Source organism: Furipterus horrens, unplaced genomic scaffold, assembly GCF_987537825.1.
Source record: "Furipterus horrens unplaced genomic scaffold, mFurHor1.1.pri manual_scaffold_4, whole genome shotgun sequence".
Classification (NCBI taxonomy): domain Eukaryota; kingdom Metazoa; phylum Chordata; class Mammalia; order Chiroptera; family Furipteridae; genus Furipterus; species Furipterus horrens.
In genome coordinates, this window is record NW_028327174.1 from 204,427,755 (window position 1) to 204,451,266 (window position 23,512).

At 65.9% G+C, this 23,512-nt stretch overlaps 3 protein-coding genes across 5 annotated transcripts; 2 read left to right on the forward strand and 1 right to left on the reverse strand.

Moving 5' to 3' along the window:
- The first annotated feature begins 1,076 nt into the window (after window positions 1–1,076).
- Window positions 1,077–7,201, forward strand: UAP1L1 (UDP-N-acetylglucosamine pyrophosphorylase 1 like 1). Its single transcript, XM_090275029.1, has 9 exons — window positions 1,077–1,580; window positions 2,146–2,350; window positions 2,571–2,746; window positions 3,036–3,208; window positions 3,446–3,639; window positions 3,915–4,055; window positions 4,476–4,661; window positions 5,137–5,215; window positions 5,586–7,201. The coding sequence occupies exons 1-9, from the start codon at window positions 1,292–1,294 to the stop codon at window positions 5,667–5,669; spliced, it is 1,527 nt and encodes a 508-aa protein (XP_090131155.1). The 5' UTR covers window positions 1,077–1,291; the 3' UTR covers window positions 5,670–7,201.
- Window positions 7,202–9,550: 2,349 nt separating this feature from the next.
- On the forward strand, window positions 9,551–18,691 carry MAN1B1 (mannosidase alpha class 1B member 1). 2 transcript variants are annotated; one of them, XM_090275030.1, is made up of 13 exons: window positions 9,551–9,796; window positions 10,378–10,486; window positions 11,061–11,229; window positions 11,757–11,911; window positions 12,190–12,299; window positions 13,626–13,811; window positions 14,294–14,442; window positions 14,774–14,962; window positions 15,472–15,662; window positions 16,216–16,336; window positions 16,728–16,925; window positions 17,009–17,140; window positions 17,782–18,691. In XM_090275030.1, the coding sequence occupies exons 1-13, from the start codon at window positions 9,553–9,555 to the stop codon at window positions 17,983–17,985; spliced, it is 2,157 nt and encodes a 718-aa protein (XP_090131156.1). In that variant the 5' UTR covers window positions 9,551–9,552; the 3' UTR covers window positions 17,986–18,691. The 2 variants fall into 2 exon arrangements, with proteins under 2 accessions (XP_090131156.1, XP_090131157.1); XM_090275031.1 differs by having other exon boundaries at window positions 11,061–11,176.
- A 692-nt stretch (window positions 18,692–19,383) lies between these two features.
- Window positions 19,384–22,781, reverse strand: DPP7 (dipeptidyl peptidase 7). 2 transcript variants are annotated; one of them, XM_090275033.1, is made up of 13 exons: window positions 22,665–22,781; window positions 22,481–22,594; window positions 22,263–22,402; window positions 21,994–22,157; window positions 21,641–21,776; window positions 21,482–21,563; window positions 21,221–21,387; window positions 20,982–21,042; window positions 20,528–20,646; window positions 20,264–20,420; window positions 20,085–20,149; window positions 19,709–19,779; window positions 19,384–19,584 (listed from the first exon to the last, which is right to left on the reverse strand). In XM_090275033.1, the coding sequence occupies exons 1-13, from the start codon at window positions 22,744–22,746 to the stop codon at window positions 19,449–19,451; spliced, it is 1,494 nt and encodes a 497-aa protein (XP_090131159.1). In that variant the 5' UTR covers window positions 22,747–22,781; the 3' UTR covers window positions 19,384–19,448. The 2 variants fall into 2 exon arrangements, with proteins under 2 accessions (XP_090131159.1, XP_090131158.1); XM_090275032.1 differs by lacking the exons at window positions 19,384–19,584; window positions 19,709–19,779 and having other exon boundaries at window positions 20,040–20,149; window positions 20,955–21,042.
- Window positions 22,782–23,512: the final 731 nt, after the last annotated feature.

Here is a 23,512-nt window from a genome sequence, read left to right on the forward strand (position 1 = left end):
CTCCCCGAGCCCTTGGTGTGGCCCAGTCACTGTGCTGGGCTCAGGACCCACACTCGGTCAGTCAACAGACACGAACTGCCTGCCTCCTGTGCCCTGGGCATTAATCTACAGGGACAGGCAAGGCAGTGAACCAACAGTATCCGCCTCTCTGCAGTGACCTTCTGAGCAGGGTGGCAGGGTCAGGCAGCAGAGTGCTGAACAGCAGGAGGCAGCACAGAAGGATGGGAGGTGTCCTCTGAGCTGACGTGACCTGGGAGGGTCTCTGCAAGGAGGTGACGGGAGCAGAGGCCTGGCAAAGCCGGGAAGAATGGTTGTCCAGGTGGGAGTAACAGCAAGCGCGAAGGCCTGGAGGCGGGCCTGAGAGCAACCTAGGAGGAGAGCTCCTTTTAGGTCCACAGAACTTACAGTGGGCGTCCAAGGGGTCTGTGGAGGCCCACCTCCTCCCCCAGGAAGGGTGCATGGGTGGGAGCGGCTCGATGTGCAGAGCCGCTTACAAGGAGGCACATGGCCTTCTCAGAGGCTGGAGGGGCAGGCCTGGCGAAGAGGTTCCTTTTCATTCTGAGTCCAAAACCACCATTTAAATGCGTTTTAACCACATGCATGTATTACTTTTAGACTTAATATGACTAGTTTCTAAAAGAAAGCTCTGTCACGAGGAAGGTCATAAACAACAAGATGTTTTACAGCCTGATGGTTAACATAATGGGCAGGGCAGGGGGCAGTTCCTGAGCGCTGCTGCTCCCAGGGCAATGGGGGGTGGGGCCATGAAGGGTGCAGGGTGGCCCTCTTGGGCTTTGGTGACATCCAGACACCTAGCCCTGCTGCTGACCTGGATCCAGCCCAGCGGTGAGTGTGGCCTCTTCCAGGGCTGATGTCCCTGCTGCCAGGCGTCCTGGTAAGCGCAAACGTGGCTGTGTGCAGAGACAGGTTCTAGCCTTCGCGCTCAGTGACTGCCCCCCTCCAAGGCAGTGAGCAGAGGAGGTGGTTCTGAAGTTAGTCCTTCTGCGTCCCGGCAAGGGGGGCGGTGTTGCAGAGCCTGCGGGAAAGGTCTCCCCAACTCGAAGTGCCCTGGCCGCGGCTCCCACTCCTCGGGCGTCCCTGAGTCTGGCTCCTCCGCCCGCTGCAAGGGACCAGACCCCAGAGATCCCGCGGTGAGGGTGGGGCGGAGCCGAGGCTGCAGCTAGGCCGGAGCTCGGGGCAGGGCCAGGGAGGGGCGCTGGGGCCAGCACCGCCCCCCAGGTCCCGTGACACCGGTCAGAGAGCGAGGGTCACGAGTGCCGACGGCGGCGACATGGCTGCGGAGCAGGACGTGCGCGCCCGGCTGCAGCGCGCGGGCCAGGAACACCTCTTGCGCTTCTGCGCGGAGCTGGCGCCGGGGCCGCGCTCCGCGCTGCTGGCCGAGCTGGAGTCGCTGGAGCCCGAGGCACTGCGCGAGCACTGCCAGCGCGCGGCCGCGGCCTGTGCGCGCCCCCCGGGCCCGCCGCCCGACCTGGCCGCGCGCCTGAGCCCCCTGCCCCCCGAGCGCGTGGGCAGCGTGAGCCGCAGCGACCCGGAGACGCGGCGACTCTGGGAGGAGGAAGGTAAGGGGGCGGGAGGCCCGCGCCGGGTGGGGTCCGGGCAGCGCGAGGGGAGAGGTGCTTGGAGAAGTTCAGAGTTCAGCTTGTCGTAGGGCTGCGTGCGGTCTCCTCCTCTGTCACGCACAAGGCCGCCACTGCGGCGGGAGCGCCCCGAACGCTGCGGAGCTGGCTGCGCACGGGAGAGGGCTTTATGCTGCCCACACCTGGCTGGCCAGGGCCCTGCCCAAGGGGAATTGGCACCAGGGGACCCCTGGCACACTCGCACGCGCTCCTTTTCCCCGTGTTCCCTCTGAAGGACCCGGGTTGGGAATGAACCCGGGAGGACGTCATCAACACCTCTCAAAAAATGAAAATAAAAATAATTATATGGAGAAACCAACCTGAAGGGTCAGGGCAAGGTTAGGTTGGGTGGGGTCGTGGCCCAGATGAGATCACAGTGTTATCTGGAAATTGCTGTCTGGTGGCTGTCCGAAGTTTCAGTCCCAGACACAGCTTGCTTCGCTCTGAAGTGAAGGGGTGGTAGCGTGGCGGGTCCCGGGCATCTCCTCATGGCGCCCCATTCCCCCAGGTTTCCGCCAGATCGCCCTGAACAAGGTGGCGGTGCTGCTGCTGGCTGGCGGGCAGGGCACTCGCCTGGGTGTGACCTACCCCAAGGGCCTGTACCAGGTGGGGCTGCCCAGCCAGAAGACCCTGTATCAGCTGCAGGCAGAGCGGATTCGGCGGGTGGAGCAGCTGGCTGGCGAGCGCCATGGGGCCCGCTGCACGGTGCCTTGGTGTGCCCTCTCTGCGCGACCTTGGCCCCAGAGTGACCAACCCATGTAGCCCCAGTTCTGCCCCACACCAAGATTGAACCCCAAGCCCTGCACCGCCCTGGACAGAACCCAGCATCCGCCCAGACAGGCCCCACGCCCCACCTAGACTGGATCCCGACGCAGCCCCTGCAGCCCCTGCGGGAGCTCCTGAAGGCGGGCTCAGCCGCACCTCCCTTGGCAGGTACATCATGACGAGTGAGTTCACCCTGGGGCCCACGGCCGAATTCTTCAAGGAGCATAACTTCTTTCACCTGGACCCCGGCAACGTGGTCATGTTTGAACAGCGCATGCTGCCGGCCGTGACCTTCGATGGCAGGGCCATCCTGGAGCGGAAAGACAAGGTTGCCATGGCCCCAGGTACGCACCCCACCCCTGGCCTAGAGCGCGGAGCTAGCTGGGGGCACGAGGCCTGTCTCAGGCCGGAATGGGCTGCCCGGAGGCTGGGTGGTTCCAGCAGAACAGCCTCCCCTGTCGGGGCCTTGAGCTCCGTCTGTCACGTGGCATAACCACAGGCCTGCTTGGGTAGTGGGAGCGCTCCCTCAGGCACAAGGTCCAACCCCCAGGGGCCTCCTGCCTCCAGCAGGCCTGGACTAGCCTGCGCGGCCAGGCTGGAACCCTCTCACAGGGCGCACCCCTTTCTCTGCAGACGGCAACGGGGGCCTGTACTGCGCGCTGGCGGACCACCAGATTTTAGAGGACATGGAGCGCCGAGGGGTAGAGTTTGTGCACGTGTACTGTGTGGACAACATCCTGGTGCGGCTGGCAGACCCGGTCTTCATTGGCTTCTGCGTGCTGCAAGGCGCGGACTGCGGTGCCAAGGCGAGCCGCGCCCCCCACCCCTGGCTGCGGGCCGCGGTGACCCGCCCACGACCCTCCTGGCCCCGCCTCCTGCCGCATTGCCCTGCCCACCCCCCGGCTTGGCCCCGCCTCCTGCCTCATTGCCCTGCCCACCCCCGGCTTGGCCCCGCCTCCTACCGCATTGCCCCGCCTCCCGCCCAGCAGTGTCCACCCCACCCCCCAGACCCAGCCGGCCCAGCTCATCTGTCGCCGCCGCAGGTGGTGGAGAAGGCGTACCCTGAGGAGCCGGTGGGCGTGGTGTGCCAGGTGGACGGTGTCCCCCAGGTGGTGGAGTACAGTGAGATCAGCCCCGAGACCGCGAGACTCCGCGCACCCGACGGGGCCCTGCTCTACAACGCGGGCAACATCTGCAACCACTTCTTCGCTCGCAGCTTCCTCCAGGTGGTCACCAGGTGTGCAGTGACTGGAGGCCGACCTGGGTTGGGTGGAGGAAGGCTCTTGGCGTTTAAAGAAGGCGGAGGCTGGTTGGCCTGCCCGTGGCAGGGATGGCGGTGCCGGCTCTCAGCCGGCGGGTGCGGGAGGACGCCTGTGCCCTCCCAGAGACTCGGCTCCGCTCCCACAGGCCGGGGCCCTTTGAGGCCCATCTGCCACCTGCCCACCCGGCGGGGCTCCCGCGTGCATCCTGTCTGAGCTGCATCCTTCCTCCCCTCGCCCTCCTGCCCCCCAGGGAGTATGAGCCCTTGCTGAAGCCACACGTGGCTGTGAAGAAGGTCCCGTACGTGGACGAGGAGGGGAACCTGATAAAGCCGCTAAAACCCAACGGGATCAAGATGGAGAAGTTTGTGTTTGACGTGTTCCCGTTCGCTGAGTTAGTGCCAGAAGTCACTTACTTTCTGCGTCCTCCCTCCTGTCCCGGTGGTGGGCTCTGAGGCCCAGCCGGGCGGGGATGTGATGTGGGCACTGAGGTTGGGGAGCACCGTGGCAGTGGGGAGCTGGGGGGGCAGGTCTCAGGGAGAAGGTCAGAGGAAGCAGCCCCCCACCCCGATGGCAGGGCTGTAGGGGACATCAGGGCCTGTGGTCTGTGGGGGGGCCCCTGGCCCCTGCTGATCCCCGTCTGCCGCTTCCAGGTCGTGGTGCTGGGCGGCTCCCAGGGTGTCTGGCCCTCACTCCGGGGTCGGGTTTGACTGGTGGCCGCGGGAGGAAGGACTTGAGGCGGCGCCTACGGGCCCCTCCTAGACCTGCTGCTCACCTGCCCGGCACATCGGGTCACCGGCTCTTTCCTCGCCAGGAACTTTGTGGCCTTTGAGGTGCTGCGGGACGAGGAGTTCGCCCCCCTGAAGAACGCAGACTCCGCCGAGAGGGACAACCCCACCACTGCCCGGCGGGCCCTGCTCGCCCAGCACTACCGCTGGGCCCTGCGGGCGGGGGCCCGCTTCGTGGGCGCGCACGGGGCCCGGCTCCCTGAGCGGCCCAGGTGAGTGTGGGCGCCGGGGTGCTGCTGGCGCTGCTGCTGAGCCGGGGGCCCAGCCCCTCAAGGTTTGCTCGGGGCCCTGGGGCAGGTGCGGGGCTGCAGCCATATCTGTGAAGCCACGGCCCATGCTCATTCTCCAACGTTGACACCAGGCAGGGCATTCAGAAAACCACAAGGGAGGTCACCTTCCCGGACCAGGGAGGGAGATGTCAGGTTCCCGTCTCTGCGATTGTTCACAGGCAGCACCTACGACTGGGTGGTCCGGGCTCTGTGAGGGGTGCCTGTGGTGGGGGCAGGGTTCTAGCCCAAATCGGGGCCTGTCGCTGAGGCAGGGGTGCTTTGCTCAGGGTGCTGGGGGTCCACAAGAAGAGAGTACCGAGCAGAGGACTGGGGAGCCTGCTGGGCCAGGGTGGGATGGGGCCACCTCCCATGACGGGTGATGGGTGGTGCTGGGGGTGCCCCGAGCAGGTGCTGACAGGGGCTCCCCCTGCCCCCCCAGCAGTGGAGAGCCGCCAGCGGTTTGTGAGATCTCGCCGTTGGTGTCTTACTCCGGAGAGGTGAGAGCGCCTGGCCCTCCGAGGCTGCTCTGGGGCTCTGGGCTCAGGCTGTGTGAGCACAGGGGGCAGTCGGGGGAGCAGTGGTTCTTGGGTGGGGAACCACAGCTCCGCCTCACCCATGGGGTGAGCGGGTCCTAAGTTGCAAAGGAACTTCCAGGATGTTGGGGCGGGGGGGAGGACACGCCTTGCTGAGGGAGGGATTCTGGCCGCCCCTCTGAGTCAGCTCTGGCCTGACCTTGCTGGGAGGGCTCATGCTGCCCCGCAGTCTTGAGGTGGCATCTGACCCTTGTTCCCGGAAGCCTCTCCCGGCTCCAGGCAGAACTGGGACCCCTGCCTGGGGACGAGAGGTGGACACTTGGCTTGTTTCCAGGGCCTGGAGGTGTACCTGCAAAGCCAGGAGTTCCAGTCCCCACTCATTCTGGACAAGAACGGGGTCAGGGCATTGGGTTCCTGAAGGGCTCCCAGCCCTGCCCGTCCCCAGCGTCCGCAGGGGTGTGGACGTGCCCAGACCTGGGGCCCCGGGTAGGAAAGCAGGCAGCTGTGCCTTTCTGGACTGTGGAACACAGAAGGAAGAGGCCTGGTTTACTTCCCAACAGTGGGGCCCGTCCTGTCACCGATTCCCATAGAGGCCTGTGTCCACCGGCCTCTTGTGAGCCAGTGAGAACTCCAGCCCCAGTCTTGGCTCGGGGTCCCCGTAGGAGGCGGAGGGACCCTGAACTGGACAGGACCTCTGGGGAGCACCAGCCGCACCCAGCTTTTCTGCAGATACACAGACCAAGTGAGAGGAGGGGGACTGTTCCCTCTCTCCCTGGCAGCTGAACCAGTAGCTGGGACGAGGCTGGGGGTGACAGCCCAGCCTGCCAGCCAAGGCCGACAGCAGAAGGCGCCCACCTTGTCACCATAAAAGTCTGGCTGCACCCACAAGAGAAGCGGGGCCTGCATCACATCTCCGACTGAACTCCACTCTCCGAGGCCTCAGCCCCTCAGTCCCGTGCGTGGCCGGTTAGGCTGCTGAGCTTCAGGGGCTTCTGATCTTGGTGCTCGGGCTCCTCCCCCGCTCTGTGGCGGGGCAGGGGCACAGCCTCCGTGCTTGGGGCCATGGCCCCCTCCCTGCACCCCTGCAGCCTGGCCGAGGCTGCGGGAAGCCTGCTGGCCCCGGCCCCTTGTCGGGCTCTGCTGCTCTGGGCCCCAGCGCCTCCTGCCCCTCTGGACACGACATGGGGGCATCTACCTCTCCACTGAAGAGCAGCCTATGGTGCAGCCTCGGCAAAACCAGGGCGCCTGCCCCTCCCCTCTGCCCACACCTGCGGGGAACCCACTGGTTTCCCCAGGGCAAGGATGTCATCAGGCTGGTGGGCTCAGGTGTCGCTGATTCCTCCAGGGGCTTGGGGTGGGCCGGGCTCTATCCATGCACTCCAACCTGGGCGTGACTCCAAGGTCTGGGCTCTGCCCAGGTGTCCTGGTCTCTTGTAAACCTCAAAATCAAGCCGTGTGCCTAAGGATCCTCTTCTCAGCTACTCCACAGGCAAGCTGGGGGCCTGGGGGCAGAGGCAGTCCACCCGGGTGGCGGTCCCCGTCCAGGGTCCTGCCCAGAGCTGCTGCTCCCTGCCAGAACCAGAACTCCATGCATCTCTTTTCTACATAGTTTGCTGGGCAAACTATTAAACAGCTCACTTTTTAAAAACTTATTTTCCAATAAAATATCGATCAGCACTGAGGTCCCATGTACCCCTCACTGTTTCCTGTTTGTGGCTTGTGTGATCACAGGTCACCACGCCAGTCACTTCTCACAGCAGGTGCAGGTCCCATGTCTATCTGCAGCCAACAGGCAGGATGGTCCCAGCAACACAGGCCTTTGTTACCCTTACAGCCCTGCCCCCACGTCTAAGCCCAGCCAACTGCTGCTGAAACAATTGTTTGAGATGTCGCCAGACTTGATTTTTCATGGAAGGTGGGCGATCGCCAGTAAACCGTGTGCTGCGATTGATCCCTTGCACCATTCTTTTGACATTGTTTCCGTAAATGCTGACTAATCTGTAGCTTGTAGATGAATAGCACTTGTAAGAATCCTAGGAACTGCCTTAAAAACATACAGACTCCAACCTTCAAGCATCCCAGCTCCAGGTTTGCTGACCTTCATCCATGGAGCCAGGACATGAAGCCCAGGTGACACACCAGTCGGTGCTGGTCTGCATGTAGGGAACTCTGCAGCCCCCTCCCTTGGTCTCTGTTCTGTTTCCCTCCCTCTTTATAAAACCACTGCCTGCACTGAGAGGCGGAGATGGGCTTTGAGATGCGAGTTCCATCTTCCAGGTGGCTGCACCCGAAAATAAACCACGTCCCTTTGCCTACTGGCTTTCGTAGGGTAGGCAGCTGGGCCTGCGGTCGGTTACAGGGACAGAACCGGGTGTTCACAGCTGTCGGTCAAGGGCTGGAGTCCACACGCTGAGCCGCAGCAGCTCTGGGCTGATCAGGAATCCCCTCCTGTTTGTTCTGCTTAGCTCCCTACGAGTGTCTGGGGGTCCTGTGACAACCCAGTGGGTCAGGCACCTGGGGGGCAGGCCCAGAACTTGTCCCTTGAACCAACTCACCAGGAGGGGCTCCTGCACTGGCGCTGACAGCCTGGGGACTGCCCTCTGCACTCCCACCCTCCAGGTGCCACCGTTTCCCCGGTAACCGGCTGTGCAGGGCGGGATGCAGAGGCGTCCTCAGAGCTACCCACAGAGCTGTGTGGCCTGAGAGATGGGCCCTAGGAGGGAACAGGGACAGGAGGGCAGCAGGAGTGTCAGCGAGCAACCCGGGGCTCGCTCAGGTGGCGCCTCAGTGTAAGACCCAGCAGTTAGTGTTGAGAAACACGGGTCTTTATTTACACTATTCCAACCTTGGGGGGACGCTGTGAGCACTTCAGCTCGGGGCCCTGTCCTCCCAAGCGACCCAGCACTTCCCTTGCTCCTCAAAAAGCTCTAAACCGAAACCAAGCCCCAGTTCCCCACCCCGGATCTGTCAGCCCTCCCCTTCAGGATCTGGGTGCATTGGCTTCAGCTTCTGGACAACAGCCCAGGAAAGCGTGTGCCATGCTACACCGGATCACGGTGACGTCCTCTCCATGTGTCCCCGTTCCAAGAGTCCTGACGGCGTCCGGGTCTGCAAGGCCGAGTCGCTGGCGGCTTTGGGGTCAGCCGGGGCGGGCTCCAGGGGTTCCGGCCTAATCTCAGCCAGCCCCCGATAAGCGCGCGCGCTCAGGAACTGCCCACGCCCTGCGGTCACCCTGCTTCCTCAGCAAAGACACCGTTCTCCGCTGACAAGACTTGAGCAACTTCCCTGTTCTCGGGGCCAACTCCCCGACGCCACAGCCGCCCGCAGCGATCCCGCCGCGCCCGGCCCGCCTAGAGGCCCCCCCTCGGAGCTGCCACTACTCTGGTCTCAGCGCCCCCGTTTGCAGGGGGCCCAACAAACCCCATAAACTCAGTGCCCGTTCTCCCGTCGTTCCTCTGCTCGCTCCGCGACCCCAACAGGCCGCGGCGCCGAATCCCGACCACGAGCCGCACGGCTCCTCCTCCCGTGGCGGCGGCTGCGGGCTTCTCGCCCGGGTACCCCGTCCTCAAGGCTGCGCCCCGCCGTCTAAGTCCCGACCGTCTCCTGCACCTTTGGCCCCGGGGCAGCAGCACAGCGGTTCCCCAGCGAGCAGCCTGCCCTGGCTATGGGAGGCCCCGTAAAAGCTGTGTTCTCCTCCCCCACCCCCGAACCACGGCCTGTGGGGACTTCGGGGATCCTTCCCCCACTCCGTTTCAGGAACCCCTGGGGCAGGTTTCGGTGAGCCAGGTGTGGCGCAGGAGGCCCCACAGCGGGGAGCCCCGCAGACACCCAGAGAGGTCACGGCCAGGGCTGCCGGGACGGAACGCCGGTGCGCCCCCCAAACCAGCATGTCTGATAGGTGGAAACCCAGCGGCGCAGGGCGGCGGTGTGCACCGCGACGGCTACACGGGTCCAGGTGGCCGCCCCGCCGCGGCCCCGCCCCCCCCGGCCCCGCCATCCCCCGGCCTCGCGCCAACAAGGCGGAGCGGCCGGCCTGTCCTCATTGACCACAGGACCCGGGGCAGCCGGGCTGTGGGCGCAGGCGGCGTCCAGGACAGGGAAGCCGGGGGACACCGCCCCGGGGGGCGGGCCGTAGTCGAGGCCACGCCCACACTCGGTGCGCAGGCGCCGCAGGGCACCGGCGTCCGCGGTGTGAGGTCAACGCGCAGGCTCGGGAGCCGGGAGACGCAGGGGCGGCCCGGCCGGGCGCACGCGCAGTGGGGTTAAGAGGGCGCGGCGCACGCGCATTGGCGGCGAGCGCGATGGGCGGGGTGTTGCCGGCGCTGCGATGGCTGCCCGCCGCTGCCCGAAGAACGGAGCCTCCGGCCCCTCTCGCAGCCCAGCCTCTTGACGCCGCCAGCGGGCGGGGCCCCCCGGGCCGTCTCCGCCGCTGGCATGTACCCGCCGGCGCCGCCCGCGCCGCACCGGGACTTCATCTCGGTGACGCTGAGCCTAGGCCAGAGCGACGACGGCAGCAAAACCCGGCGGCGCCGCTCGTGCTGGCGGGTGAGGGTCGTTCCCGCGCGCCCTGGCGTCTCCGCAGCCCCGGCGCGCCGTCCGCAGGCCGGACTCTGCGGCACGGGCGGGGCCGACGCTCCCCCAGCGGGTTCCCGGGCGGCCGCGCCGTCTCCGCCCCGAACGGAAGCCTGAGCTTCCCCAGATGCCTTTCCCCCCGGTGCCGGGGGCGTGACCTCGGCCACGGGAATGCCCGGTGCGTTCCAGGGCCTCGGGCCGCGCGGCGCGTCCACACACGGCATCTGGGCAAGGGCAGGTGCAGGTGCAGGTGCAGGTGCCGCGGGGCCCGAGCCCAGACGCGCGCGTTGCGGGTCTTTCTCCGCTGCCCAGGCCGGGCGCGCACGGGGACCCTGCGTCCGCTTCATCCTCCCCTTACCGGTCCCCGGGCATTCGGTCCCCTTCGGTAGGCCCCGCCACCACCCCGCTGCGAGGGAACGGCCCGCGGTCCCGAAACGGGACAGCCCACGCCGGACCTCACTCGTCGGCCCGAGTTTGTGCGAGCGGCGAGCGGCGAGAACTCCGCGTGTGTTATTCTCAGTCAAAAGTGTCGCTTTCTGCTCCCCTCCCCCCAGAAATGGAAGCAGCTGTCGAGATTACAGCGGAACGTGATTCTCTTCGTCCTGGCGTTTCTGATGCTCTGTGGGCTCCTGTCCTACACCAGCGTGGCCGACCCGTGGAAAGGTATCCTCCCCGTGAGCTCCGTAGCCCGCGGAGCGCTGACGGGCGGGAGCCATCTCGCCGTCCACCTTAAACCGCGGCGGGAGCTCCGGAGGGGAGGCGCGTGGAGCGTTTTCAGCCCTTGCGAGGCCACGGGGTGTCTCCTGCGTGTCGGCTCTGGGGCCAGCCTCCATCCTCTGCACCGAGGTTGACCGCTCCCCCCACGTGTGCCCCGTGAATTTCACAACACGTGCTGCCCTGTGTTTGGAAAGGGCCGGGCGGAGAGTGGGTGCAGACAGAGAATCCTCTGAATTTCTCTGCGCTTGGGAATCGTGGGAGGGAAGTGAAGGCGCTGCCGCAGGTCGCCTTGTGTCCTTCCTGGAGTGGAAGCACTAGGGCGGGGTGTTTGTGGTCGTGGGCTGCGGACGAGGACAGAAGTGGCCGAGTGCTTCCGGAAGGTTTGGTTCTTTCCATCCTTGAATGCACTTTGGCGACGTCCCAAGGTTCTCGCGTCCTTTGTTAGAAATAACACCTCTGTGGGTGTTTTCTACAGAGCGTCCTGGTGGCACGTTTGAGTTCAACAGCTTCTCTTGTTCAGCCCCGAATGGCAGGTCAGCAGAAGAGCTGAAGGTGAGGCCAGCAAACCCGCCCGTCTTGCCAGCTCCTTGGAAGGCAGGTGCCGGCCCAGGAAACGGCCCGTGGCCGCCACCTCAGGTACTCCGACGAGCAGCGGCGGGCTGAGTCCCAGAAGCGTCAGGACGGCATTTGTAAGGCCCGCACCAGTTGGGAAGGGTGCTTTTTCTTGCCATCGGTTTGCCTTTCCACCTCATTCCTTGTTCTGCACTGGGTGGACGGCACCCGGGGAAGGAAGGAGGCTTGCTCCTCCCTCCGTTCTCAGTTGCGCATCTGCTGGGCTCCAGACCCTGGGTTAGGTGGTAAACAGAGCAGCCCCGCCCCTCCTCGCCTGCAGCTGCAGGCTGGTGCGAGAGCCAGCTGAGGCGCCGGGAACAGCAGGTGGCCCACACAGGCCTCCTGGGAGGGCAGGGCTGACACCTGCAGAGGAGGCTGGGCCCTGGCGAGGGGCAGCCCCTGGAGGACAGGACGCTGCACTGCAGCCTGAAGGCTGAGGATCCCCTGGCTCTGGGTAGAGTCAGGGGCAGGGCCTGATCCAGGGAGCGGCCCAAGGCAGGGGCGGGGCTGGTTCAGGGAGCTGAAATCCAGCAGGGCCTGGATGAGGAAGGGGCAGCTCAAGGCATTTGAATTCTTCTCATGTGTGACTCTTATGTTTTCCCAGAAACCTCAGAGGCACTCCCGGCGGGGCCCCCCCAACCTGCAGATCAGAGCCCCCAGCAGAGACTCAGAGGACGGGGGGCAGAGCGACACCAGGAGGAGGGAGGAGGCGATGGACGAGGCTCACCAGGATCAGAACCCACAGAGGACGGTCGCCAGGTACCAGGAGCAGCTGACCCGGGTCTGAACATGTGGGAGGCAGAGGCCACCGTGCTGGTGTCTTTTCTGAAACACGGGGAGAGAACCAGCATGTGGCTGATGCCTCTTCCTTTGGAAGCAGGCAGCCTCTGTCCCACCCAAAGAGTGGGCCCGGGGTGGGGCGGGGGACCTGCCTCCTAGTCGCCTGGCTTGGAGGGGAGGCCGAGCCCAGCTAGGCGGCTGCCACGGGTGCCTGCGTCCCGGCCCCTGCGCTGCTGACGGCTCCTCTGTCCCTGAAGCTGGCGGGGAGCAGTGATAGAGCTGGAGCAGGACACTGAACCCCCTTCCAGAAAGGCAGAGGCCCTCAGCAGGCCCTCCTCGCAGGCACCCCGGGTTCAGGAGCAACGAGGTAAGGCCGCACCTGCGTGCTCCGGGCCCCACCTGGGCATCCTGACAGGGCGTGTGGGCACACAGTGGGGTGGCGTGCCACCTGCCCCTCCGAGGTCGGTCGGCCCTTGGCACCCAGGCCCTTGGGATCGTACACTCCTCAGAGGCCTGGTGGCTGACTGCATGTGGTTCCTGGACATTGTCCAGTGTCCAGGGCTGTGGTCAGAGGCAGATTAAGGTCGGTTGAGGCCTCGGATGCAGAAGGAAATATTGGGTCCCTTAGAAAAAAGAGACGGAAATAAAAATACATGTTAACCATATTTTATGCAGCGTAGTAATGAAACCAAACTTGGTGTCATTAGAATAAAGTATAAAGTTGGGGTTTTGCAGGGCGTTCAGAAGTCGGGGCCCAGGGCGTGCGCCCGGTGCGCCTGCTGTTAAATCCGCCTCTGGCTGTGATCCCGGACATGCGTGTGTGGGAGGCCCGTCTTTCCACCTGTGTCTGGTCCAAGAGGGGCTTGGGGATGTGGAGACAGCTGCCCCTCGGTGTCACCCCCAGGCCCAAGGGCCTCAGGCGACTGGGTGGGTCCCCACATTCGGACCCCAGTAGCTGGGGGCCTGCTGGGTGCTGGCACCTCCATGAGGGAGGACGAGGGCGCCCAGAGCGGGGCCGGCAGCTGGGCCTGTGGGGACGCAGAGCAACCGTGTAGCCTTTGAACGGACAGCAAAGCTTGGCTCTCGCGAGGGGAGGCCTCCAGCCCTGCAGCGCGGACACGGGGTGTGAGCCAGAGCCGCGTCTTCCTGGGCACGGCCGCCGTGTGGTCCTGCCGTGTGGGGAGCAGAGCCCCCGGGTGCACTGTGGGCGCGGCAGGCAGGCTGCAGAGGGGCCACGGGGTGTCCGTCCCACTGCTCCTCCCCTTGGAAGGCGCCAGGCCTGGGTCCACAAGGGACGAAGTGGCCTGGTCCTTGTCGCTGGCTCCTGTCACAGTTGGCGTTCTCAAGCCCCAGTGGCCAGCACAGCCAGCGTGACTGTCACTGGTCTGTGGTCTCCAGTGCCTTTGCTCACCAAGTGCTCCCTGTGGCCCAGAGGGTGCCTGCCAGGCCCTGGTGCCGTGGGTGGGACCGAGTCAGGGAGACAGGAGGCCAGGCTGTCGTCAGAGGCCCCTGGGGCCATGACAGTCACGTGCAGCTCCGAAGGCCTGAGCCCCGGCACTGCACCCAGACCTTCGTGCCATCCGCTGCTGCCCTGGACAGTGTCTCCCGGGCCATCAGTGCCCTTTGGAACCATGGAGGGGCTCTGTCTCTCTGGCCAGGCCCAGCTCCCCATGACCCGCTTCCCTCCCCGCAGCCTCCCCTAACGAGCGCCAGAAGGCTGTGGTAGACGCCTTCCTCCACGCATGGGCGGGGTACCGCAAGTTCGCCTGGGGCCACGACGAGCTGAAGCCCGTGTCCCAGTCCTTCAGCGAGTGGTTCGGTCTCGGCCTCACGCTTATCGACTCCCTGGACACCATGTGGATTCTGGGGCTGAAGAAAGGTACCTGTGGTCTCCCAGCAGCGGCCGAGCCCGCCGGGTCACACCCACTGTGTCCGCCCCACGGGCTTCGCTTCCCTGGGTGACGGGTGGGCGTGCTGGTTGCGGGCACTTCCTGTCTCCTCATGTCCAAGCGTCCCTGCGAGAGTGGGATGTGGCCCTGTGGCGGCAGGTGGCAGCACGGAGTCTGTCCCTAATGTCCACATCGTGCCACACAGCCGGGGCAAACTGGGATTGGTGGTGTCAGTTACTCCTAGATGGGCATTTTCTGAAAGGCTGAGCACTGCCACCGAGTTACGTGGTCCTTGTGCCATGGCCTCTGCTCGTCTGCCCCCGGTGCTCACAGCTGAGTGGCTTCCCAGCTGCACAGCAGCCTGTCTGTGGTCAGACCTGAAGATTTGGGGTTTGTGCCTTTGCACCCTCAGGAACAAGATGGGCTCCCCTCACTGAGCATGTCCTCTACCCTCCCCCGTTTCCTGTCATAGAATTTGGAGAAGCCAGGAGGTGGGTGTCCAGGAAGTTACGATTTCAGAAAGATGTGGACGTCAACCTGTTTGAGAGCACCATCCGGATCTTGGGGGGGCTTCTGAGTGCCTACCACCTGTCTGGGGACGCGCTCTTCCTGAAGAAAGCCGTGAGTGTCGTGGTGCCACGGGGGCCCGTGCCCTCGGGGGCCTGGGCTCGTGCTCAGCGGGGGTTCCGGGGCGGGGGGTGTCTCCACTCTGCTCCTCTGGAGCGTGTTTGTCTTCCAGCAGCACGGCTCGGCCCCCTTCAGCCACAGGGATGTCACTCCGCCTGTGCGTCCGGCTCCCGCTGCTGCGGTGGTGCCAGGGCCTCGTGGAGCCCGCAGGCTCCCGTCTGTCCTGTAGTTGGATGGAAGCGGGCAGGGCGTCCACGTCCTGAAGGGCAGACGTGGCCTCTCAGCGACGGCGGACGGTGGTGACCCCTCACGGCGTGTGTTCCAGGAAGACTTTGGGAATCGGCTGATGCCTGCGTTCCAGACGCCCTCCAAGATCCCGTACTCCGACGTGAACATCGGCACCGGAGTGGCCCACCCGCCCTGGTGGACGTCGGACAGCACAGTGGCCGAGGTGACGAGCATCCAGCTGGAGTTCCGCGAGCTTTCTCGCCTCACGGGAGCCAAGAAATTTCAGGCACGGAGGCCTCGCGCCCGGCAGGGTCTCTGCCTCAGCGCAGCGGGCGCCGCCGGGGCGGACGTTGGTCCTGGATCTTGCGGCCGGGGGGCTGACGCGCGGGCGAGCCTCTGTCCTGCCCGCCCTGGTCCAGCGGTGTCCCTGGGGCCCTGACAGAGCCGGCGGCTCATGGTGCTCAGGTTGGGTGGGTCTTGGGGGGTAAACGGGTCAGGGCCAGCTGACTGTTAGCAGCAACGCTGGGCTCAGGCGCGGGAGTGACTGCCCCCTCCAGGAAGCAGGGCAGGCGACCACGAGCCCCAGGGCTGGGGGCTTCAGGCACGGTCCTCCTGCCCAGAGGGCAAGGTCAGCCCTGTGGTCCTAGGGATGGCCGGTCGTGGGCGGCGTGGGCCGAGGAAGCAGCAGCCAGGACTCAGGCCCTCTCGCTGCCCCGGGCGGATCTGTCCCGGCCGAGCACACGCAGCCCCGGCTGCCCGGCGCCCTCGCTCACCCGCCCTCTCCCCTCTTCCCAGGAGGCCGCAGAGGAGGTGACGCGGCACGTCCACTCCCTGTCGGGGAAGAAGGACGGGCTGGTGCCCATGTTCATCAACACGCACAGCGGCCTCTTCACCCACGTGGGCGTGCTCACCCTGGGCGCCAGGGCCGACAGCTACTACGAGTACCTGCTGAAGCAGTGGGTCCAGGGCGGCAAGCAGGACACGCGGTGAGGCCGCCGGGCCCAGCCCCCTCCCGTTGGCCGAGGTGGCAGTGGGGGCAGCTCCGTGCGTTCCTCCTGAGCAGAAGGTGCCAGGACACCAGGGCCTCCCTTCCTCTGCACGTCACTCTGGTGCTTAACGTGACGCTTCCCAGACAGCGGTGCAGCAGCCCCTCGCGCACGTTGGCAAACCCTAGTAAACAGACGCGTCGGGGTCTGCAGCGGTCTGCCTACTGCGTCCAGCCCGGGGATGCTGTGACCCGGACTGGGGTGCATGGCTCCAGGCCGACTCCCAGGCAGGGACCCTGGCCGTCTCCATCAGGGAGCTGCAGGGCCTCAGGCTGGTCAGAAAGACCAGCCCCGTTCAGGGAGCAGAAGGTGCTGCTCTGGCCCCGCGGGCTGAGCCGTCCCAGGCCTCCCCCCCCCTCAGGCTGGCTTGTGCCACGCAGGCAGGGCCAGACCTTGTAGCCACGAGTGTGCATGTGGCACCTCAGGGTTTGGTGCCCGGAGGCTGGCCCAGGCACTCGTCTGGTCAGGCTGACGGGACCATCTGGCCTCCCAGGTTGCTGGACGACTACCTGGAAGCCATTGAGGGGATCAAGAAGCATCTGCTGCGCAAGTCGGAGCCCAGCAAGCTCACCTTCGTGGGGGAGCTCACCCATGGGCGCTTCAGTGCCAAGATGGTGAGCACCGGCATGGTGCGGGCGCAGCTGGGGGTAGGGCCCGGGGGCTCCGCGTCTGGACCAGGAGAGGACTACATTGTGGCCAAGGAGCGTGAGGTGTCACAGGTGGATGTGGGATGAAGGGCCTGGGCTGTCCGTGCTGTGGCAGCTGGTGCTCCATGTGGTTGGAGGGGTGGGGAGAGGCTGGGCCAGGCTTGCTCCCCAGGATGCAGGTGTCCTCCCACCAGCTCATCTGTCCACATTGAGCTCCATGGGCTGGACCTGCATGTCCTGCTCCCGCAGCTGTGGCGGCTGAGGGTTTGGGGCGGGGGGGGCACTGGGGCAATGCTGGACCTGGGTGTCCCCCCGAGGCCGATGGCTCTACAGTGGTGAGGAGACCCTTCCATTTCAGGACCACCTGGTGTGCTTCCTGCCAGGGACGCTGGCCCTGGGCACCCACCACGGCCTGCCCGCTGAGCACTTGGAGCTGGCCCGGGCCCTCATGGACACCTGCTATCAAATGAACAGGCAGATGGAGACCGGGCTGAGCCCTGAGATCGTGCATTTCAACCTGTACGCGCAGAAGGGCCAGAAGGACGTGCAGGTCAAGGTGAGCGGTCAGGATGGCCCAGGACAGGGCTGGATTTGGGTACAGGGCACTATGTAGACCTCACACCACACCTGTGTCCCCAGCCGGCTGACAGGCACAACCTGCTGCGTCCCGAGACGGTGGAGAGCTTGTTCTACCTGTACCGCCTCACGGGGGAGCGCAAGTACCAGGACTGGGGCTGGGAGATTCTGCAGAGCTTCAACACCTACACACGGGTGCGCGCCTCGCGCTCACCTTCCCTGTGGCCTCTGGGATGACCTGGCCCTTCCCTGGTGGGACCCAGGGTCTTGGGGCCAGGGCATTCTTCCGTCCTGTCTCGAGGGGCCGCTGGTTGGGGAGGGTCCCTGCTGTGTCCCCCTGGATCCTCCGTGTGGCCTGGGCAGCTCTGCTCTACCTAGGATGGCCTCTGGGCCGCTGCTCCCCAGGATGGGCACCAAGACCACAGTACCCCCCACTGTCCTCGGGCCCAGCCACCTCTCTGACCATCAGGGTCCATAGCTCAGAGAGGATCAGGCCCCACCCAGGCTCCGCCACCTGCTAGGAAGAGCTGAGGCCTGACTTTTGCTCCGTCTTGGTGAGGCAGTGGGTTCTGGGATTGTGAGGTGACCTCCGCAGGGTCTGGAGGCCACACTTCCCATTGGTCACTTAAGGGCAGTGGGCATCACCTGGGGTCTCGGGAAGGACCACAGTTGACCTCAGGGCAGCCAGTCCCCTTGTGGCCTCACTGTTCCCCAGCCCAGGCTGTGCCAGGGCTGTACTGCTGCAGTGAGGTGGGGAGCTTTGGGGTGCCGCTGGCTGGCAGCCCCCTTGAGGGCTGTGCCTGCACCGGTGACACCGTGGCCTTGGCTCTTTGCAGGTGCCCTCGGGTGGCTATTCCTCCATCAGCAATGTCCAGGATCCCCGCAATCCCCAGCCCAGGGACAAGATGGAGAGCTTCTTCCTGGGGGAGACGCTGAAGTACCTGTATCTGCTCTTCTCTGACGACCCCCACCTTCTCAGCCTGGACGCCTACGTGTTCAACACCGAGGCCCACCCCCTGCCCATCTGGGCCCCTGCTTAGGATGGCAATTCCCGTGTGGACGCTGCCCTGGGGTCTGTCACTGCCTCGCTTGCAGGCGCCTGTCAGGAGGACACTGGCCCTGGGTGGGTCCTCCCTTCTCTGACTTTGGCCATGTGGCGTCTGCCCAGCTGGTTACAGGCCCGGAGGCGCTGGGCCAGGACGTCTCCAGGCTTCAGGAGGCACTTGGGGTGGCCGTGGTGGCAGGCCCTCCGCCTGCCTGTGGGCTCTTTGTCTGTGGTTCCGTCAGGACACCGTTAAGCACAAGGAGGAAGTGGCCAGTGCTGTGGTTCAGGGGACCCCGTCCGCCGGGCCTTCCCCTCCCTGCTGAGAAATCTCAATCATGACTTACATTCCTGCACCCCGAACGTCCTGTGGGGCAGTGCACAGGCGCCACAGGGTCCTGGCCCCCAGTAACCCCCGGACCTCTGGGGGTCCCCAGGCCCCTTACTGTGTTGGGAGGCGAGAGCCAAGCAGATGCCAGGGTGTGGCTCAGCCTTGGGGTCTTGGCCTGTGACTGTGTGCTGACACAAGGTCTTGGGGGGCACCTGTGACCCCCTTGGCCCAGGGCTTCTGTCTGGCTGTGATGTTGACATGTTGGACTCAGGGATCCTGCAGGGTCTGGTGGGCGGGTGCCAAGTGCCTCTGCTCCCAGGCCCCCCCGGTGGAGTGGCCTTCAGTCAGGATAAAGGAGATGCGCTCCAACTAGTGTCCCTGTGTTGTAGGAGTCTGTGTCCTGACGCCTGGCTAGGACTGGGGCCAGGGGGCCGGTCACACACACAGTCCATTGAGGTCAGGCCCATGGTGTCCCCCACTGCACACTTCTCCGGCCTGTGGGGGTGTTCTTTCCCCTAGGACCGACTGGGGCAATTTCCCCAGAGAAGACAAACCTAGGCCTTGGCCTGGGGGGTCCCTCGCCCCCTAGGACCAGTGACCTCATCACTTCCAGAAGCCAGAGCTGCTCCAAGCACCCGACAGGCCTGTGCTGGGCCTGGGCTCACGTATCCTGCAGGCCCCACTCCCACAGCTGCCCATTTGTCCAGTTCTGCACATCCTGTGCTTGGGAAGGTGCCTGCCTGTCCTGAAGTGGCCTCTCGTCCCCACCCCATGGCCGTCAGAGGGCTTGCAGGGCCTCGCAGGCGCTGTGTGGCAGGAAGGACCGGTCCCCTCATCTGCCCTGACATGAAGCCTTAGGCAGCCTCTTGCCCCATGTTCAAGTCCCCCAGAGATGGACCAGGAGGCTGGGGGCAGGGCTCCCTGGAGGACAGTCACGGTGGTGGTGACATTGAGAAGACATGAGAGCAGGGCTGGGAGGCACTCAGATGGCCTGGATTCTGGTGTCAGTTCACCTGGCCACGTGAAGGCCACCCTCCCCCCATCACCCCAGTGGTGCACGGCGAGTGGAAGACATTACTTTTATTAACCATGGCTGACGAGAGGCTGGTACCCCTCTGTCCCCTTAGGTTCTAGCTGGGGGAGCGCCCCTCAGCCTCCGAGACAGCATGCTGTGTCCGCCTGGCCTCCGCAACCCATTGGCGGATGAACGTGGCCTCCAGCTGGCGTGCCTCCAAGACGGATGGGGGGTCTGCCGGGTTGGACTCTCTGCAGAGCAGGTGGGGGGCAGGGACACTCAGTGGGCAGACAGACCTGGGCCTCACAGCTCCCCCGGCCATGTCCAGCCGTGGGCCAGGCCAGGCACAGCATCCCACCCAGGCCAGGGCCGTACCTGAGGTCGAGATGGTGGGCTCCGCCACGGATGGTGACGGCGAGGATGGAAGCACTCAGGTTTCTCAGGATCTGTCAGTCAAGATGCCCGTCACATGTGAGGCGTGAGCCCAGGCAGCCAGTCCCAGTCTCCCAACAGCCCACTTGTCCCACTGCAGGCGCAACCAGTGCTGTGACTCAAGGTGACTGTGTGGCCTCTACTAGTCCCATAGAGGCCTGGTCCCCGTCCCGTCAGGAAAAGGCCCAGGAGGAGGTGAGGGAGCACAGACCAGTGTGTACGTGGGCACAGCAAAGTGGGCTCCCTGGGGAGATTTTCCAAACCCACAGGGGAAGCCTGCACGGGACAGTTACCATCCAACAAGGCCCCGGTGACTCACCCCGCCTCCTGCCCAGGGGTCCAGGTCACCGTTGGAGAAGATGATGTTGCTGGCAGCTCTGAGGTCTGAAAGGGACAGAGTGGTTGGGGGACCGGGCCAGGCCCCAACCTCTGCGAGCTGCAGGGAAGCTTGGACCCCAGCTTTGCCAGCTCAGTGCAGACTCTTCCCCGGAGCCTCACCGGCCCCCCCGAAGCAGGTGTGCAGCCAGTCCCGCCGCGGCCACACGCCCCACGTGTCCAGGCAGTACTGCTGGCGGAGCTCCTCAGTGAATGGCAGCGCGGGGAAGAGGTCCGTCACGTTGTTGCTGGAGAAGGTCAGGCTGATCTCGGTGCAGGCCTGTGGGCAGGATGCCCACTCAGCACTCCAGCACTGCGGTCCCAGCCCCTACCCCACCCCTGCAGTCCCAGTCCCCCATCCTTGTGGTCCCAGCCCCCACCCCATACCTGGTAGTCCCAGGCCTTGGCGTTGGGGCCTGAGCCGCAGCCCGTGGGGTCGGCACAGGCCTGGTACTGCCGGTAGATGTCGTAACAGGGCTCCGTGCCCGAGGAGTTATACACCAGCCCTGGGGGAGGGAGTGCTGAGGCCAGGCGCCGGGACACCCCTCTGCCCACTTGGGGGCTCCTGCCGGCGTCAGGGCTCGGGCCTCATGCCGGGAAGAGTGGGGCCCCTGGGCCTGCACTAGCACCTCCTGCCCTCACCGCTGGGACCCCCGCAGCCCCTTGGAACATGAGCCCCAGGCTGGGCCAGGAAGGCGATGGCCACTTCCTACCCAAAGTGATGGTGGAGGTGTCCTGGGCCCTGAGGCCCCCCAGACTCCTCCCCACAGCCCACCTGCCTTCCCACCTACACCAGGACCCCCACTCTCAACACCGGCCCAGGGCTGAGAGGCAGGCGCACCTGCCAGCGCTCGGAGCCCCTTGATCCTCTGGCTCTCACTCAGCAGCCGGTTACAGGCCACCTAGTTGGGGGGCACCATTGGAGCACCTCAGCAGAGACCCCCTTGCGGTCTGCAGTCCCCTCCCCACCTGCCCTTCCCTGGCTCCAGGCCACAGAGGGGCGCGCGGCCCCGAGGCCGGCTGGCACCAACCACCCTGGGCAGCTGGGCCCTTCCCTGTCCGCAGGTGCAGGCAACTTGCCTGGACAGGGTTGGCGGGAAGGTGCCCCAGGAAGTCGGTGGGGTACGGGTAGTCCATCATGGCCAGCATGGTGAAGGCGTTCCGGGCAAACCCAAAGAGCTGGACCAGGTCCTTCCAGCCCGAAAGTGGATGGCAGGTGCCAAACTCCTGGCTGACTGTGCCGTAGGCTGCCGGGAGGGGGGAGACGAGGCCTCTGGAGGCTGCTGGCAGGCGGGTGGGTGGCAGGGCAGGGGTACAAGGGGTTGGGGTGCGTCCTCTCACCTCCCTGTAGGAACAAGTCATTGATCTGCCGGAAGGCGTCCCGCACACCCTGGGCACACTTGGGACCCTGGCCCTCGAAGTCCTGGAGGAAGGAGAAGGGGTGGCTGCAGCTGAGGCCGGCTCCCCAGAGCCCCCCACCCCCACTGACCCCTCACTCACTGCAGAGACGTCCCGGAAGAACTGGTAGGCGTCCCCAAGGCCAGCCACTGACACCACAGGCGCGCTGGCCGCCAGCGCCCCGGCCACCAGGTGGGGGTACTTCATCCTCATGTAAGCGCTAAGCATCCCCCCGTAGCTGTTTGGGGTGCAGGATCAAGGCTGTGGCCCTGCCCACCCAGGGCAACTCAGGCAGTAGGTAGGGGCTGCGTCCCAGCAATGCCCGCTTCTCCTCCTCAGCCCCACACCCCCCGTGCCCGAGAAGGACCTGAAATGTTTAAGACCCGCAGAAGGGTCAGCCCTGGGCCTGGGTGCGCACTCGTCCCGAGGAGAGAAAGGAGATGGCGAGGACCCACCTCCCGCCAAAGGCGATGACGGGGGTGTCCGGGGCCCCGAGGTCCCGCCGCAGCGCCTGGAGTAGCCGGGCGAAGTCAGCCAGCGCCTGCTCCACCGTCAGCAGCTCCGTGTGGCCGCGCTGCGTGGATTGCTCCCCGAACGGGAGCGACCTTCCGTAGTACCTCTGGGGGCGGCATGGGCCAATGAGGCCGCCGCCCCGCCCCCCGCGGCCGCCTGGGGACACTGAGCGGCCTCCGCCCACCCCCACCCCGCCCCGCCCTGCACCCACGTGCTCCGCAAAGACAACCAGGGCCGCCTGCTGCGCCGCCAGCTCCAGGATGAACCCCGAGTTGTTGGCGAAGGTCCACACGTCCCCCTCATTGCCCGTGTAGAAGAACAGGGGCCCCTCACCCCTTTTCCAGAACTTCTCTGTGGGGCGCAGACAGGAAGGGTCGTGTGAGGTGTGTGGCAGGCCTCTCGGGGCTGGGGGTCCCCAGATGAGCTCACCTGACACCAAGAACCGCTGCAGGAAAGTCTTGTTGCCAAACCTCTCGAAGTTGAAATGGTCCAGAAGCTGCTCGAAGTAGCTCTCGCGGAAGTCGGGGTCCAGGGCTCTGTGGGCTGCAAGGCGCGGTGCTCAGCGGGTGGGGCCCCGGGTGGCGGCGGGGCGGGCCCGCAGACCCCCACTTACCCCGGGCCCCCAGGCCGCAGGGGCCCAGCGCCAGCAGCAGGGCCAGGGCCCCGGGCAGGGCCAGCAGGCCCCGGGGGCTCATGTCCGCTTGGCCGGCGCGCGCAGCCACGTGACCGGCAGGGCCGCGCGCGCTCCCGAGGCGCCCGGGGGGCGGGGCGTGCGCGGGGCGGGCCCCGCCCCCTCTCCCGCCCTCCCACCGGCGGCTACGGTGCCTTCCGTCTCGTTGTGCAGCTTCCTGGCAGCACTGTCGCCGCGGAGAGGGTCGCTGTGGGACACGGGAAGCGGGCGGAGGGCTCGCGGGTCTGGCAAGGGGACAGGGCACGTGTGCCCAGCCACCTGTCTTCCAGCGGCCACTGCAGAGGACCCGGCCTGCCCCACGCCTCCCCGCCGGTCACCCAGCCGGCGCTCCTCCCTCCAGGCGCCAGCCAGGTGGGCGCGTCACCGACACACGCCTGGGCGAGAAGTGACCGGCCCCGCGACCTGGCTGTCCCATCCTCACAGCCGCGCAGAGAGGTCCTGGGCCAGGTCCCCTGCAGGCAGACCCTGGACGAGGGCCGGGGTGGAGGAAGGCTGCCGCGGGGGAGGGCGGAAAGCCTCTGAAGACGGGGTGGGGTGGGGGGTCCCGTGCCGGGAGAAGCAGCCCGGAGAAAGGCGCTTGTCCGGCGGCAGCCAGGGGCTGCGCGGCTGTGGGGCACGGTCCTGGAGCGCAGGCAGGGGCTGGGCCGCGGAATGTAACTGCCGACAGCTGGGGGAGGGGCCCCCTCCCCGCCCCCCCCAGGCCAGTCCGTTCCCTGGCTCCTCAGGGAGACAGGCCCCCCGGGAGTGCCAGTGCCCAGGAAACAGAGAGG

Excerpts from the sequence above, each read along its gene's own strand:
- UAP1L1 (XM_090275029.1), top strand. The coding sequence starts at position 1,292 with ATGGCTGCGGAGCAGGACGTGCGCGCCCGGCTGCAGCGCGCGGGCCAG. Across the intron at positions 1,581-2,145 it reads GCGACTCTGGGAGGAGGAAG|GTTTCCGCCAGATCGCCCTG; the intron begins GTAAGGGGGCGG and ends CCATTCCCCCAG. Across the intron at positions 5,216-5,585 it reads TGGTGTCTTACTCCGGAGAG|GGCCTGGAGGTGTACCTGCA; the intron begins GTGAGAGCGCCT and ends GCTTGTTTCCAG.
- MAN1B1 (XM_090275030.1), top strand. The coding sequence starts at position 9,553 with ATGGGCGGGGTGTTGCCGGCGCTGCGATGGCTGCCCGCCGCTGCCCGA. Across the intron at positions 14,443-14,773 it reads CGCTCTTCCTGAAGAAAGCC|GAAGACTTTGGGAATCGGCT; the intron begins GTGAGTGTCGTG and ends CGTGTGTTCCAG. Across the intron at positions 16,337-16,727 it reads GGCGCTTCAGTGCCAAGATG|GACCACCTGGTGTGCTTCCT; the intron begins GTGAGCACCGGC and ends CTTCCATTTCAG.
- DPP7 (XM_090275033.1), bottom strand. The coding sequence starts at position 22,746 with ATGAGCCCCCGGGGCCTGCTGGCCCTGCCCGGGGCCCTGGCCCTGCTG. Across the intron at positions 21,777-21,993 it reads GTCATCGCCTTTGGCGGGAG|CTACGGGGGGATGCTTAGCG; the intron begins GTGGGTCCTCGC and ends CACCCCAAACAG. Across the intron at positions 21,564-21,640 it reads TCTTCCGGGACGTCTCTGCA|GACTTCGAGGGCCAGGGTCC; the intron begins GTGAGTGAGGGG and ends TCCTTCCTCCAG.